Source organism: Fukomys damarensis, unplaced genomic scaffold (genome assembly GCF_012274545.1).
Source record: "Fukomys damarensis isolate Sample0158 unplaced genomic scaffold, DMR_v1.0_HiC HiC_scaffold_4, whole genome shotgun sequence".
NCBI classification, from domain to species: Eukaryota; Metazoa; Chordata; class Mammalia; order Rodentia; family Bathyergidae; genus Fukomys; species Fukomys damarensis.
Genome location: NW_022900916.1, coordinates 33,272,013 through 33,289,442, shown reverse-complemented (window position 1 = coordinate 33,289,442; position 17,430 = coordinate 33,272,013). Strand labels below are relative to the sequence as shown.

General features: G+C 45.2%; 1 protein-coding gene across 1 annotated transcript in view; it reads right to left on the bottom strand.

Moving 5' to 3' along the window:
• Positions 1 to 3,135: 3,135 nt before the first annotated feature.
• Positions 3,136 to 17,430, bottom strand: part of LOC104851771 (aldo-keto reductase family 1 member B1) — a 14,523-nt gene continuing 228 nt past the window's right edge. The window contains exons 2-10 of the mRNA XM_010609100.3: positions 12,782 to 12,949; positions 11,966 to 12,082; positions 10,813 to 10,890; positions 10,403 to 10,525; positions 9,790 to 9,896; positions 9,458 to 9,539; positions 8,815 to 8,898; positions 5,788 to 5,870; positions 3,136 to 3,530 (exon numbers count right to left, since the gene is read on the bottom strand). Coding sequence (XP_010607402.1) covers positions 3,488 to 3,530; positions 5,788 to 5,870; positions 8,815 to 8,898; positions 9,458 to 9,539; positions 9,790 to 9,896; positions 10,403 to 10,525; positions 10,813 to 10,890; positions 11,966 to 12,082; positions 12,782 to 12,949 — 885 coding nt within the window. The 3' untranslated portion in view covers positions 3,136 to 3,487. The remainder of the gene's footprint in view (positions 3,531 to 5,787; positions 5,871 to 8,814; positions 8,899 to 9,457; positions 9,540 to 9,789; positions 9,897 to 10,402; positions 10,526 to 10,812; positions 10,891 to 11,965; positions 12,083 to 12,781; positions 12,950 to 17,430) is intronic.

The following is a 17,430-nucleotide window of genomic DNA, read 5'->3' as shown; positions in this document are numbered from 1 at the left end:
AAAACCTTCCTGGGTGGTACCCAATACTGATTATGCATTTCTTGGCTGGGAACCATCCCAGGAGCCTGCCAATGAAAACAATAGGCCTCATATGGACTTCTCCCATGGAACATGGCAAGAACATAGAACTAAGTTTATGGAATTATATCAATATGGATATTGTGTTGAGAAAATATGCTGCATTAAATCAATCGAGTCATCCAACCATTGATCAAGATTTTCCAATGCAGATCTTACTTGTCCATGTAACTTTAAAATTTTTTGTTGCATTTTTCCAGCGGGTCTCATCATCTTATCAACAATTCTACACCATTGGCTTAGAAACTGATTGGATAAAACCCTGTTTCACGAATATACATTGTGCCCTGTATGCAACCCACCCAGTCCCAAGTCCTTGTTCAGTCACCAACTGTAGCCAACCCACCCAGCTGCCATTCACCACCAGTCTCAGGTCTCTTCTGCCCCAGGCACCCATGGGGAGCCAGCTCACTCCTCTGAGCTTTCCCCACCCAGGTGCCAATCGTGGGAGACCTAGACCTGCTACTTTGCTCTCCCTGATCTGGGTGATTAAGGATGACATGGAATCAGAAACAGACACGGACAGAGTCCATTTAATATGCTGGCAACTAGGGGGCTCTCACCTCTAGTAGGCAGAGTCCTTGATGTCTGGCTCATCTTACCTTTACTCATCCAAACACAGGTACAAGCAATCAAAGTAACTCAGATTCATCTGGTTTCCAATATCCATTAGCATACTCAGCTAATCTCAGCTGTCTTAACTATTCCCTAGAATCTGCAAAATGCAATCATCGAGTGGAGCCTTTCTTCTCTGTGCTCACAGAGGAAGCCAATTTGGCCTCAATTTTCCTCTGGTCTCCCAATGCCCCCCACTGTAAAAAAGCAAAGCTCCTCAAAGATGGGGGTAGCACTATCACTCTTTATCTTTCACTGACTTAGCCCCCTGAATGGCCACTTGGTTCCTTACAGCAAAGCCACCAAAGTCCCAAGGCTGTGCTGGAAACTGCCAAGGATGGTTGTATGAATTTTAGTTACACAAAAGGGGATCTCCATTGGGTAAAGTGGCACCATTTTGGTCTATGGAGCTACTTGTATACATCTGCTTCTTTGATGAAAGGTTAGTGGAAAGGAGCTGGTCCCACTCTAGTTCCAGAGCTGTTAGCTACTCCTCACATCCCACTTTCCAATAAGCAATGGGACCCCAACTGAGCCCAAGTCACTGACCACCAATACATCCCTATTGAGCTCCAAAATTCAGAATGAGCTACTCTCACCCTTTATGACAGGCCTCCTCCCCACTGCAGGCAAGTCTCCTTCCAAGGAACAGTACTGAACTCTGAAGGCATCTGCTAGAAAACGAGGGAGTTTGCACAAACTTTCCTTTTATCTCATTTATGTTCCTGAGTTTACTTCTAAATCGTCTTACTACAGTAGTCTACTTCAAGCAGGGATCTAGAAAGCAGGTCATTGATTTCAAAACTCTAGGGCTGGGCATATAGTGCAATGGTAGAGCACTTGCCTAACTGGGAAGCATCTCAGAAGAAAACCCACAACAAAAACCTAAAACAAAATGTCATTGGTGATTGCTTCCAAGGTTTTCTGAAGTGTTTTAAAGCCAACTGTTAACTACTTGGAGAAACAGAGGTTGGGTTTAGTTAGCTGATTTGATACGTCAGAGTCTGCTTTTAGTGATTTAAGGCTTGCAGCTGGTTTAACTTGGATTAAGGTGGCGCCTGTCAACTTTGGCACTGTGATGGGCAGATGCTAGGAGAGGAGATCAGGCAAAAAGCTGCCAAGTGGGGCTGAATCCCCCACCTGGCTTGACCCCAGCTGCTTAGGTTGGCCCTCTCTCCTTCCCTGCATGAGGCCCAGCAACCACTGCTGCCCAATTAACTATATGAAGGGGGTTACATCTTAAAATATCAATAATCCACAAAGCAGTTAATGTGACTTGATCAGGGGGATTTCATAATTATCCAATAGAAAAAGCAACCTGATTTTGTTAAATTTCAGGTTAATAATGTATCTATATATCCCATTTATTTGGCCTTTGCTAAAGCAATCTCAGACAAGGAAACACTAGCAACAGAAACAAGCAACAGGGGGACTGAGGTGGGGAATGGGATACTAATTTTTTAAAAACCTGGGCCAGGGATTTAGCTCAGTGGTTCTGCCATCTGCCTCACAAGACAAGGACCGATGTTTGATCCCTAGTACCAAAAAATAATTAATTAATTAAACTACCAAAAAAAAAGTTAATATTGCAATATATCAATAATTGTTTTGTTCTACTGAATTGTTCAATGTGAATTATATCTCAATAGTTTTTTAAAAAAGCAGCAGCATTACAGCCTTAAAAGATTTTACTTTTTTTCAAAGAAATAGGACATATTTTATTTAAAATTATATATTGCTACTGACATTGCTACATAATAGTGGAAGGTTAAGAGATTTTTAAAATCTTTATTAAAATATTGGCTGTGTGATTTTGGACAAGTAATTTTCCTTTGCTGTTTCCAACCATCTTCCTGTCGCCCAAAAGTCACTGGGGCCAAAAGATTTTACTCTTGAAACCTTATTGAATTAGATGCCATTTACTTATGCTTTTTTTCCCCTATTGTCTAGACAATGTGCTTCAAGAAAGCAGTTTCTCTCAGGTACAACTATTGAGTAAACATCTGACTCTGGCTTTCATGGAAGACCAAACAAGTAACTTGTTAAAAAAAATGGATTTATGTACTGACTTGGCCCTAAAGCTGTCTCAGCCCTGGCCACATGAGAATCACCTGGCGAGCTTGTAAACTTGGATGCCCTGGGCCAAACCCAGCCAGATTTGTTCATTCTCCAGGGCCAAGGTCCAGACAACACCAGCATGCAAACATCCCCCAAGAGACACTGCACTGCTAGGATAAGACTCCTGCCCTAAAGCTAAATGGTAAAGCTCGGGTGAAGGGTCCCCAGTGCAAGGAGAGGAACTGAGTCTTCATTCCTGTTGCACAGTTCTTAAGCCTGCTCTGGGGCATTCAGGGAATGAAGGCTGGGAGTAAGAGGGAAGGTGGTTTACTATTTCAAAAAACAACAAAATGGAATGACGTCAAGTTCACAAAAACTTTTATTTGAGGCAAAAAAAAAAAAAGTTTGGCTAATAGGAATACAGTTGTAAAGAGTCAAAACTTAGCTGTTAGTAGCAATATTTATACTTTGTAGATGTTGCTTCTCTTTGGTCAGAAAGGGCTATCTGGGTTGCACCTTGCTCAGCTAGGCAAGATGAAAGGCAAAAAAAGACTGGAAGAGACACCTCATCTACTGTACTGCTCTTCACACTCAGCGTCAGACTAACAGGCCCTCAGTGCTTTGTCTCTAGGTCTCTACCCACTACCAATGGACACAGGATACTCTACAGTTGCAAGGACAAATGAGGCAGGAATACAGGTGCAAGTAACTTGGAGAAGAGCAGGCATCCACAGCTTCAAAACTCGGCATGGAAGGGATAATCTTTGTGGGTGGCAGCGCTGTCAGAAGAGAACACATTTGCTATTAAAGGAAGAGGTCTTCACTCTTAACTAATTACCAACACAGAATTTGGGTAAATGTCCAAAGGCAAAAATAAATGTCTTGGGAGGGAAAAATCTCAAGTCAGTTTTGAGTCTTCAGATCAGTGTGCAGTTGTGCAGTGTCCAGCTTCGTGTCCTCTGCCAGGGCTACTGTCAAGCAGCACATGTGAGCACTGGGCAGGCACCATGCATGGTGAGACCCAATACCTTCCTCCTGGTAGTAACTCCAGTCTAGCTAGGAGGATCACATTGCAACTTACTGTCTTAAATAGTAAGTGGGGGGGGTAAAGAAGAAGAAATAATAATACAATAGAAGTATTAAAAGGCTATGGAGACAGAAGTCCAAAGGATAGGTAAAAAGCAACTACTCCCAGAGGAGGGAAGGAGGGGAGAGAGGAGAGGAGAGGAGAGGAGAGGAGGGGAGGGAAGGATGGAATGGGTGAGATCTACAGTACCAAGGAACCACAGAAGACAAAAATCTAGGTGTGTAGGCTCACCCTCCTCTCTGCTGGGGCCAGTGGCTTATAGTGGAAACAAAATGGCAAGAACACTCAAAAGACCAACCAAGTGGTGCGTGAAGGGCCCAGGGTGAACCCAGTGGAGTACAATGGACCCTCAAGTTATGACCAGCCTGACATATAAGCAACTTGGGTTAATCAGGTTAATGGAAGATTCACCTGCCTCTTGTTATCTATAGCGTGTACCCAGGTAAACATCCAGATCTCAGCTATATAGGCTTACAAGCAACTTGAGTTACAACCGGACCTCAGGAACTAATTGAGTTCATAAGTCAAGGAACCACTGTATATAACTCACTCAAGAATTCAAACTCATTCTAAAGGTCCCCAGGCCCTGCTCTCCCCACCCTTTTCTGAATATCTGAGAATATGACACTGTCACTAGCAATCGGGCTTGGGGTAACAATATGTGATAATTGGAGGGTTGGACTGTTTGAAAACACTTCCTGGGAGACTTGTGAGCATTAGGACCAGCCTTTTTCCTCAACATCAACCCCAACCCACACCCAGTGCATAGGATAACTGGATGGCTGCCTCTAGAATAGCCTGTTGGGATGTGAGGGACCTATCAGAGAAGCACCATGGTTTGTCAGCCCTGAGGACTTTGGTGCTCTGTGCCAGCAGAGGGAGGGGAGAGGGAAGATGGAAATGAATGTGGCAGGCTCTAAAAGCTTGGAGTTAAACCAGCCATTGCCTGACTTCTCTCTCTCTCTCTCTCCATTAGGTCCATATGTGACTGTCACGTTGAAAGGACATCAGAGGGCCCTGGTTGGGGCTCCCCAGGCTGGCTCTGGGTGTGGCCTGATTAGGACCTGTGGCCTGTCTGTGTGAGGCTCACAGCACTCATGCTTTGTTCACAAAAGTTAGTATCCAAGATGCAAACTGCACACCTGCCTGATGCCACCAGTCGGAACTCTGAACTGGAGAACACACAGTGAGACTGCCCTAGCTCAGGACCCTCCAAATTCTACCTATGAGAGGGGGAACTAAAGGAGGGAGAGGAGAAGTTCAGACAAGAACAAGGACAGTGAGGACACAGCAGCCTGTCTCCACTGCTAAGTGAAAAGCTGCTTCCTAAAGCAAAGAGTGATTTTTAAGTTTTATTTTGTTATTGAATTGTCAGGAAAATAAAAAATACACACCCAACTAGTGACCTCCTGTACAGTCTAACCTAACTTCAGAGAGACTATAAAGAACCTGGGCAGGTGCAGTTGGAGGGGCCTCACTCTCAGTAGCTTTTTCAGAGTCACAGGTCTTCTTAGTATCAGTACGGGTATGTCTTGAGCCAAGCACCTGGGTCTTCCTAATAAATCCCTCTTAGTAGAGTCATTCAGACAAAGGGTTAAAAGCAAATTCTTCCAGGAAGAGGAGGCAGGCCCTATCTGGGTTCATAAGAGCCACTAACATTTGGAAACCAATGACCAAAATGCGTCCAGTTGGGCCCACAATGCCCTCAGGTGGGAGGAGATACCTAAAGCAGATCTCTTCGCATTCCCCCCAGGCCCTGTGCAGTTCAGGTGACCCAGGTGTACAGTTTCCTGCTATGTGGGGATAGGAAAGCGAGGTAATAAGCAAAAGTAATGGGGGCAGGGGGCTGTGAAGAGAAGACTGGTCACCAAGGTCTGCAGGGACTGCTCCTGTTCTGCAGCATTTGGTGATCTGGCAATTGGTCACTCACTACAGTGGGACTCACTCACCTCACCAAGGCACAGACTCTCCAGGTCCTGTTGTAGCTGAGTAAGGTTGCCATGTCCTCACTGCTTAGCTCAAAGTCAAAGACCTTAAATGAACAAATAAAAACACAATAAGCTCTGCAATAAAAATGAAAGACAAAAATGTTGCATATGAACAAGATGGCTTCCATTGTCCAGAGGGAGGACAGTAAGGTGAAATGGACTTAGAGAAAGGCTACATCACTCTTCAGAGAGAGCACACATTTTGGCCAGGTCTGACACAGTTCTTCCCTTCCAGAACTGTGCATTCCACTTCATTTTTCCACACTACTGACCACAGCTACTGTGATAAGCACCACAGAGCAATGTAATGGGCAAAACATGTCTTTGCCTCCATTCACTGTGAAGCAGAGGACAGAGGTATTTCACCAGCTGTAATATAAGGAATAATTCATTAATCATTTACTGCATAAATCATGAAACAAAGCCCTTGGGAATCCACAGGCATGAGAAATGGATTCCACCGGGGCGTTAAAGGACACAGACAGAGAAGAAATGGTTTTGAGATGGCCTAAGAAAACACATACACGTACGTTTTTTGGCAGAGAGAACAAGAAAGGGAGACTGGGAAGGCAGGATCACTTGCATGAAGGCAACAGTCTCAGCCTGTGTTCTGGGACACAGACCCACTGAGAGAAACAGTGCTGAGAGAAACCTTAGCTTCAGATATCACAGAATGTGCAGAATGGGAGTTAGCTACATACTCCAAATACAGCCATGGGAAAAATGTGCAAAGAATACCCAGTGAGATGTGAAAATAAAACAACTGGGTTATCATTTGGAGATTAATCATTCACATTTTTCTTTTCTTATACCTTAAAAATGAACTATGAAACTAAGGCTTTATGTCAGGAGAGTATGCCTTTCCCACTGTTTTGCTGCTCTATCTTGAACAGTTAAAACATCTAGACATAGGAAGAAACTGTCTCCTCTACAAAACTATAAGCTCCCCCGCCACTTTAGTATGTGACAAGTGGCAAAGCTATGGCTACAGCATCCTGCCATCCCAGAGGGCGAAATCAGTTGCTGCTGTGGACCTGGGGTCATCCCGAACCTGTGCTGGGGACTGTGGTGCTGAAGATCCCCATGACCAGGGTTGTGCCATGCTCAGCAAGGACAGTACCTGGGCAGAGCTGCTGTGCTCAGAGGACAGAGGTTCACAGGCCACTGGGATCACTGGGGAGCAGCTGATATAAGCCCACACACTCTGCCCACGATGGCACTGGCTCTTTGCAGAGCTGGTGGGTCAGTCAAGTGGCCCGAAAGGGGCTTTGTAGTCCATGGACCTGTCATTCCTGAGCGCTATTGTCAAGCACTGTGCAAAGTACTTTGTGCATCAATTTGTTGAACCTTCACAACAACCCTCTAACAAGGTATTATTGAAGTAACTTGCCCAAGGTCACAGAGCTGGTAACTAATGGAGATCTAAGGCAAATTAACCATGTTGTCCAAGAATGACATGTTCTCAGTGCAAACACTTAGGGTCCTTGAGGAGTCTCACCAAGTGTATGTGGGGGTGTTCGGTGCAGGGGCTCTGAGGCATGAGGCAAGTCCCCAGCACAGGGACCCACCAACAGGAAGTCACTATCTCAATTCCATGGTTTACTCACCACAGCTTACTGAGATGGGCTTGCTGGTCTAGCTTGCGGGTCAGAAAGGACAGAACAGTGGCAGGAAGACTCATAGATGAGACAATCCAGGGACAGGATGAGGAACCCCACGAAGTCTCTCTCACCACTGCTGCACTGCAGAAAGCCAGGCTACCAGCTGGGATCTTACCTGAGAGTTCTCAGCAATACGTGCTGGTGTCACAGATTTGGGGATCACTACCAAATTCCTCTGTATGGGGAAACGGATCAGCACCTGTGGAGCCAGAGAGGCGTCGAATGTGTATGTGGTCCAGACACTGCATTGCCATCTCACTTAATCATGCACACTCATAACTCAAGCGGGGGGACAGGCCAGGACTGCATGGATGAGAAAGGAGAGGCTTCGAGATGTCCAGGTCATACCCTTCGACAGTCATCCTGATCCAACTGGAGCCCTGCTCTTAGTCACTGTTTCCATGTACATTATAGAGCCACAGTCAGTTCACTCAATGCCTAGGGATGTGGGAGAAAGGGAACAATTTCCCCCCACACGTGGTAGTAAGAGGTCTTCTGTTTATACAGAGATAAGCTTCTAAAAAAACTGATAAATGCTGACCTTCGAGCAGTCCACAAGGCAGCGGGAGCAGGTACTACTATTTCAAAACCATGTGGCACAGTGTTTTAAAGTACCAGACTATACCCTTTCCACTATGTACTTCAGGATCCAAACCACACCCACAGGGCTTGATGACCTTTCTTCCTTCTTGCTAATAGGGGCCACAAAAAAGTGCAGGGAGTTTTGGCACAGTCACAGTGCCTAGAAATGGCCATACCTGGGCAGTAGTTTTATTGTAAACTGGCTCTTTGCAGAGCTGGTGGGTCAGTCAAGTGGCCCGAAAGGGGCTTTGTAGTCCATGGACCTGTCATTCCTGAGCGCTATTGTCAAGCACTGTGCAAAGTACTTTGTGCATCAATTTGTTGAACCTTCACAACAACCCTCTAACAAGGTATTATTGAAGTAACTTGCCCAAGGTCACAGAGCTGGTAACTAATGGAGATCTAAGGCAAATTAACCATGTTGTCCAAGAATGACATGTTCTCAGTGCAAACACTTAGGGTCCTTGAGGAGTCTCACCAAGTGTATGTGGGGGTGTTCGGTGCAGGGGCTCTGAGGCATGAGGCCAGTCCCCAGCACAGGGACCCACCAACAGGAAGTCACTATCTCAATTCCATGGTTTACTCACCACAGCTTACTGAGATGGGCTTGCTGGTCTCAGAAAGGACAGAACAGTGGCAGGAAGACTCATAGATGAGACAATCCAGGGACAGGATGAGGAACCCCACGAAGTCTCTCTCACCACTGCTGCACTGCAGAAAGCCAGGCTACCAGCTGGGATCTTACCTGAGAGTTCTCAGCAATACGTGCTGGTGTCACAGATTTGGGGATCACTACCAAATTCCTCTGTATGGGGAAACGGATCAGCACCTGTGGAGCCAGAGAGGCGTCGAATGTGTATGTGGTCCAGACACTGCATTGCCATCTCACTTAATCATGCACACTCATAACTCAAGCGGGGGGACAGGCCAGGACTGCATGGATGAGAAAGGAGAGGCTTCGAGATGTCCAGGTCATACCCTTCGACAGTCATCCTGATCCAACTGGAGCCCTGCTCTTAGTCACTGTTTCCATGTACATTATAGAGCCACAGTCAGTTCACTCAATGCCGAGGGATGCGGGAGAAAGGGAACAATTTCCCCCCACACGTGGTAGTAAGGGGTCTTCTGTTCATACAGAGATAAGCTTCTAAAAAAACTGATAAATGCTGACCTTCGAGCAGTCCACAAGGCAGCGGGAGCAGGTACTACTATTTCAAAACCATGTGGCACAGTGTTTTAAAGTCCCAGACTATACCCTTTCCACTATGTACTTCAGGATCCAAACCACACCCACAGGGCTTGATGACCTTTCTTCCTTCTTGCTAATAGGGGCCACAAAAAAGTGCAGGGAGTTTTGGCACAGTCACAGTGCCTGGAAATGGCCATACCTGGGCAGTAGTTTTATTGTACTTGTCTGCAATTGTCTTAATCCTGGGATCTTCCAGGATGGAAGGATCTTCTGGCTTAGCCCTGGAGCAGAAAGATGGTTCAGTTCAAGACTCATCATCATAGCAGCCCATGACCCCAACCCCAACCTTCCCATCAACCTCAGGGTAGCTGAAGCTGGTTCATCACTTGCTGGCCAACCCTTTCGGGAAAAAGCAGGCATTTGCTGCTGAAAACTCCAATCTCCCAAAAAACCCAAGAGGCCCTGGGGCAAGATGTGCAGACCAGGCCAGAAGCTTTCCCCTTAGATAACACAATACCACTGAGAGCTCACCAGGGCCTGTCGGGAGAGCCGAGGGGGCTGTAAGCAGTCACCACAATGCCTTTGGAGTGGCAGTACTGGATCAGCTTCTCCTGAGTTAGGTACGGGTGGCATTCAATCTGCAAATGAAAACAGAGGGGCTGATGGTGGCACTGTGGGCACAGGTGGATGTGACACAGGCAAAGTTTCCTCACACTAAATCCTTTTCCTCCCCACGGACAAAATGTTCTATTTCTCAGATAAGCCACAAGAACTTTCCACATTTCCTAGCTAGTGTCCTCAACACTAAGAGCAATAATCTTATGACTGATGTTCCATGGTCTTATGCCCTAAAGGCTTTCACTGGCCCTCACCATTTATCAATTGTCACAAGAGGCTCTTGTGGGCTGTGCACTGCTCTTCTGTCAAAGTCTGTGTCATCAAAGGCCACGTTCAAACCTTTGCTGTTTCCTGCAATGCTACAACTCCCAAATGTACTCATCTTGATAAATCAGAGCTCAGAACTCTGCCAAGCCCACAAACTGCTACCAGGCTACTTCCGGAGTGATGTGACCAGAAGTAACTTCCAGGATCAGATAATCCAACAGAATGCCATCAACCCCAGCTTCCCTGGTGGGAGGCTTACCTGATTAACTGCTGGTTTATATTTTAAGCCAGGTTTGTTTAAAATCCTCTCAATCTGAAGATGGTTGAAGTTAGAGACGCCAACTGCTTTCACCAGCCCTTCATCCACCAGCTCTTCCATGGCCTAACAGAGAATAGTGCGTGTTTAATGCTGATGTGAACCCCAAAAGGACAAGAACCAGAGGCATCCTTAACACTATTCAGGGCCAGCTAATTATACATTTTAGAGGCCAAGAGACTACAAGATGAAATCTAGGTTGCCTTTCCTACGACAAGCAGAGCAAATACAGTGACAAAGTAACAAATGCAATGTAGGAAGTGGCAGCACAGAGCACTCACACACCTCACATTCTGCCAGACAGGAAACCAGGAATAAAGGATCGAATCCTGGTGGGGGAGGGGTCATCTTACCGTCCAGGTGTCCAGAAAATCAGTGTCACTGGGAATCACGTTGCCTGTTGCATCCAATGGGAAATATTCAGTCCCATGCTATTATTACAGTAGAAAACAGACACACAAAACAATCAGTAACGGCCTTTCACAGATTTGCTGGGGAGCTCTCTTTAGAAAAATTATTGTAGGGCCGGGAATTTAGCTCAGTGGTTCTGCCGCCTGCCTCGAAAGCACAAGGACCTGAGTTCAATCCCTGGTACCAAAAAGAGAAAAGTTATTTTAATCTTCCATTGTTGGCTATGATCGTGGAGAATAATATGAGGTAAATCTGAGAGCCAATATGAAAAGGAAAAAGACAAATAAGCCCTGGTAGTTCCTGCTGCTGCTTCAAGTTAAGCAGGTTGAAGCTGAGAGACTCTCAGATGGCAATCTGGATAACCCTCTGAAACTGAGACTAACCTCACCATGCACTGGAGTGTGTAAACAGGGGAAGGGCTCAAGTCCTGACTGGCTACTGGCCTATAAAACTCACCATGCCAACTCTTACTTGTTTAGCATGAAAAATGATGAATGAAAGTCATGTCCCTTCAGGAACCAATATACCTACCACAGTGTAATAAAATAACTATAGTATAAAACCCACATTCTTTCGCCTCAGCTAACCAAGCAGAAACTAAGCCAGGAGTTAGAAAGAAAACAAGACTTAATGATCTCAGAGCTCAGTGTGTGCAAAAACCCAGGCTGTGAAGATATATTTCTCTAAGATAAGGTATACACATAGAATGCAGGTACAAACATATGTGTAAGGTATGTATGAACACGTGTGTGCATACACCTGGAGGTGAAGAGGGTGAGGGCTGATCAGACCTTATGGCTGTGTGAAGTAGGGTTAACAACAGCCATATTCATTGCCACAGATTTAAATTACGCACCCCAAGAGAAAAGAGCAATGCTTCCCAAACTCTAAATGTGACCTGAGTCACCTGTGTTCAGACTCAGACTGGCTGGGGCCTGAGACTGCGGTTTCCAAGACACTCTACATGACGTCACTGCTGCTGCTCTAGAGATGACACCTTGAGAGGCAGGGACAGAGAGATCTACCACACAAAAGGGGTGCTAATCAGGAAGCTCAAAATAGGCCACAGGTTACACCTGAGCCTCGGGCCCCTACCTTGAAGCCTGTCGGCCAGTGGACAAGGTAGAGGTCCAGGTAGTCCAGCTGCAGGTCAGTGAGCGTCTTCTGGAAGGCTCCTTTCACCAGGCTCTTGTCATGGAATGTGCTCCACAGCTGAAACCAGCAAGAGCACATCTTATCACTTCCATGCAAAGGCTGATTCCCCGGCTGGGAGTCTGACAGCAACAAGAACTATCTCTTTCCCCACAACCCAGCCATTTTTCTGTGATATTATGAGTGGTCTAAGGATGTTTTCACTGCACACTGTGGATCCCATCTTTCCCAAGGAAAGGATGACCAGGTCAAGGAAACTTCCCAAGGACCAAACAGCATAAGAATGGGCAGTTCAGCAAGGCAGCTCTAGGTGCTCACCATGAGCTCTCAGGGCTATTTTCCTACCAGTCTAGTCTGTGTGGAGCCAGCCTCACCCTCCCATTCTGGGTTCTTTGTGTCCCAAGAACCTCCAGGTAAGAAATGATGGCCAGCAGTGGAGACCCAGTCTGCAGATGGGAGCCAAATTCTGTCCTGGAAGGTGACTCTTGGGAGAGCAAGAGCCAACCCACAACCTCAGTCTCAGGAACACTGGGCTCTACCTCATAGGCTCCAACCTAATTCCAGGGGCTATGACCTTCTAACAGAGAGACACAGGCAGGCAAGCATGGGGCACTCTGAGGGCCCGAGTAACAGGATCTGGAAGAATTGTTTGCCCAGTGTTAACTGTTTTCATATTAAAGAGTGTGGCCCTAGCTTATCAGCTGAGTTTCCCCTGCGTAAGTGTGACTGGAAACCTGCAGGCAACCTGCAAAGTGGTACCTTACTGACAATGAAGAGCTCCTGGCGTTTCACCACTCCTTTCTTGAGCTTCTCTTGCAGGGCCACTCCCACCTCCTTCTCATTCTGGTACACCTGGGCACAGTCGATGTGGCGGTACCCAAGGTCAATTGCTACCTTCACAGCCTCAGTCACTTGGCCTGGAGGTGACTGAAAGGAAAAGTCATTAAGTCATGGCCTTAAAAACTAAACAGGGCACAGAGCTGCACAAAGCCAAGGAAAAAGCTCAGTGCAAACCACTCATCCTTGATGACACTCTGGTTTTCAGGTTCTACCAAAGCAGGCCACGGTATGTTTCTGAAGCTGCACTCCACACTGTCAGCCCAAACACAGGTAGCCAAGGTGAGATGCTACTTTACATCACCTTGGGACACTCATGATGTCACTTATCAGCAGCATGGATCACTTTTAAAGATGTGCTTAAGCCATTTTGTTTCCCTGCTTCTTCACATGCATTGATTTACAAATTGCTGTATTAAAAGAAAACCCGCTATCTGAATCCTGAGACCTTATTCCCTATTTGCTTCAAATAGCTCAAAATATTTCAAAACTAGCTGTACTATTTATACCAGTTTCCATTTGTTTCATTTCAGGCAGTGAGGGCCTGTTCTTGGAAGCTGGCAATCACTTGTTTTTTAAGTAGTTCTTGGAGATTTCCATTAGTTAAGAACACTACTGATGTGCAGTCAAAGACCTATGAGTTAATTCTCAACATGATCACCTGCTTAAAGAGGTACAAATAAGACAAATGGCCCCTCAGAAAGGTCAGTGGACAGAAATGAGTAAAAAGGAGAAGGGAGATAGGAATTATGGAAGATCTCTATTTTGTTGTGGTCCACCCTGCAAAATCATGTGAGTGGCTATAACAGCTGTAAGAGGCCTGGCTGCGGAGGAGGAGTAAGAAGGGCCTGCAGAGCAGGTGAGCTTCAGCAGCACCCAGACAGGCTGAGCAGACCCCGCCAGCTCTTCTGCTCTGATCAGTGTCGAACAAGAAAAATGTGTACAATACACTGTTGAATGAACACAGCACATTCCTTTGGAGAGCTGGGATAGAAACAAATGAAAAGGTAAACTCCCCCTGGTCCATCAGCAGCTGCAGACATCTGTTGTTGTTTGTTTTGGGTTTTTTGGTACCAGGATCAAACTCAGGACCTTGAGCTTTGGTGGACTAAATCCCCAGATTTAGGTGGAGCTAAATCCCAGGCTTGACATCTGCTCTTGTGAATAGTCTGGAAAAGAAGCTGAACTAATGGATTAAGTCCATCACCAGAGCCTGATAGCAGCTTGCTTCCCACTGTGGAGGGGAAGGACCTATCTGTGTGCTTGGGCAGCCATGTTAACCTCAGATGTGAGGTCCCCAAAGGCCTTTAGATGATCTGGGTGATACCCAGCAGCCCCTGGCTCTGGACAGAGGGTGGGCACATGGTCCAGGCTTGGTTTAGACACACACCGTCCACCACAGTGATTGGTACAGGGGCAGAACACAACCCAGCCCAGGTCACGAGGCGCTATTTTTGGACTTGATTTGACCTAAGACAAGCTCCTGTTCTACCAGAGTTCCTTGCTGGGAGACTACGGGCTGTAGCTGATATACAAAAGTGAGGCTAAAAAGGAACCAAGGATTGGTGGCATCATTTATAACCCTGAAACCCAACACTAGAAGTTAGCAACTGTCATTTAGGAGGTCAATGAATCCCCAGCCCAAACACATCTTTTTTGCTTGTCTGTTTTCTGCTTAAGTTGGTTTTTCCATTCCTTGGAACCAAAGCATGCAGACTAAGATGACTGAGGTAGCCAGACAACTGGCACAAAATTTTTAAAAGTTCATACTTTTATAGAAAGATAAGACAGAAAAGACTGATAAAGGTAATGAAGGTAATAAAGGTTGCTTCTTCCTGACCCTTCAGCAGACAGGTAGCTTAAAATATGCCATACTCAAGACTGCCAGGAAAATGATTATAATGCGCCACCTTTCACTGACTAGCCACGGTCAACAGAAAGTACACTTTTTATTGTTTGATGCAGAGAAAGCAACCTCACTTGACTTGTATGTCCAAACAATTTTATGGTTCAGTGATGTAAACAGGGTTTCCAAATGGTAAAGATTGATGAAGGAACAATGATCCTTTCCATTGTCTTATCAAACCAGTCAATCTGGCTAATATTTTACACTAAAGCTCAGAGTCAGGTTTGGCAACAGCACAAACTAGTAAAAACTTCCTCTGTTCAACATCAGTGTTTCTGGCCTGAGTTCTAGGAGGTGTGGATGGACCAGGACTTGCCCCATATAAATAAATGTACAGTATTATGTCTGACATTAAAAATTTCATTGCAGGGCTGTTAAGGAAAAAAAAATGTCTTAAAAGGTTCCTGAATAAAAGGGCCAAGAGCAATAATTACAAAAAGGTAAGAGAATGTAGTTGTACCTCCATTCCTAGAAGTGTTCCTAGACTATGTGAGAAAGTTACAGTGACTAACCACCTCCTGCCAATAATTTTCAACTAGTTAAAAAACATCAGTTACAGGACACTAGCTCACATCAGAGGTCAGCTCTGTTGTAAAGGCCCTGAAAAATACTACGGGCTGATTTACTATCCAGCAGAGAAGACAAGTTGACCAGAAAGAAATGCTACTGAAGACACATGGGGTCTTGGGCAGAATGGGTATCCTACCTGCCTGAAATCCTCATTTCTGAGGTAAGCAGGGAGTTTGAGAACCTTTAATGGAACAGCAGATCAGAGACTACTAATTTGCCAGTCTGCAGACGACAACACAGCTACTGACATGGAAAGATACAGAAGAACAAGAACTTCCAGACTGCTCCAAATGTTATAAAGACAAGCAAATGACCATATCTTTTATTGAGCATCTGTGAAGGAAAACGCATACATACATGCAGGGCAAAGATATCAAGTCATTAAAAAAATTTTTTAAAGTTAATCCATCCTAATCCAAGCCCATACTTAAGATGATTTCCCCTCTATGCCCCTTTCTCTCTCCATACAATTCTACACCAACCTAATTCGCCCCCAGAAATGGTAGGCATTTTCACTAGTTATCTGTGAAGTTGCTTTACTTTTCCAAATTAATTCAATAACCTTTGCATACCTACTATCTGCCAAACTGTAAAAAGTGATAAAATAACAGTGAAGAAAGCCAGCCAACACAATTTTAGTTCTCAGCCAGAATGAATGATCTAAACACACATAATGTTAAACAAATACACAACTTTTCCAGGCTGTTGTATGATCAAGCAATTGATTTGAAATTCTTTTTTTTTTTTGGAGATAAAACTCTCACAGTTGTAGCCTAGGCCAATTAAGGACTCATTATGTGGCCCGCCCTGGCCTCAAACTTACAATTCCTCCTGACTGCTACGATTATAGAAGTGTGCTACACTTGGCTCTAAAACTCTTTTAATAAACTTTAATTCCTTACTCACGCTTGAGTGATGATCTTCCAATAATGGAGCATGAAATTAATTTCTAAAAGTGCAACCATAATTTCTGGAAAAATGGGCTAGAATAAAAATATCACACTGCACCCCACATAGGAAGGTTAAGCACTCTTTGTAAATTTTCCAGCAATTACATATATACATATCTGTGGGCTGCATTTGCTATAGTCAAGATAGTGTCAACAGATGAAATTTAAGTTGGTATCATGATCATAATTCAATTATACCCCTAGTCACCACAGACTTTAGGGAAGAAATACAAATTAGGTACTCTAATCATTTTGGCCAAGAAACACTTTCCATGCAAGGCAGATCTAGGACTCTGACCTTATCCTTACTAAGTTTCAACCGCAAATTTTTAAGGTAAAAGTAACCCATAATTCGTCCTATTTCAAACTATTCTTCCTGGTTTTTGCTTTTTTTTTCATTTCTTGTCTTTGTGGAAATATTTAATACCCACACCATGTTCAAGATTCCTGTAAGAAAAAAACCCAGCTCACAGCCATGGAACATAATGTACAGTACGCTGAAGCTAACTTACAGGTGGCTTTAAAAGACTGGATTTTATTTCAACTCCCATTAATACTACCTTTCTGTGTTCCTCAGTTTTCAGATAATCAGGTTGTTACCGTTTTTATTTTGTAAGTTGCTGTTTTCATACCATATTACCATATCTTCCAAATCCTATTGTACTTAATGATCTGCTGTCAATTTTATCTGGCTACGTGGTGATGAGGTTTTGGGGGTTAGGGTGAAGCCTGGCACCCGCTAGGTTATCAATGGTTGGTATCCAGCAATGCGATCCCCAGATTCTCACAGCCCAGAGTCCGAGTCACTCGGAGGCGTTCAGCTCCGTGCCTTCGGGGAGAGAAAGAAGCAGATGGATCCCGAGCAAAGTCGCACCACCTAATTTAATTATCTTCCATTTGCAGGCCTAACTCCCGAGGTTTTATTCCTGAGAGAGCAATAACCGTAACTATTTACACGTGAGGCACAGGTGCCACAGGTGAGTGGGCACGAGCTAGGAGCTCGGCTTCCGCCAGGCTTTCGGCCCAATCTCCGCGGGCGCTCCGGTCTCCCACTCCGGGCAAAGAGGTCTCTGGGCTGGAAGCGTCCTCCCCACCGAAGGCCGGGACGGAGGACACGGCCCCAGCGCGGCGCAGGGTCCCGCAGA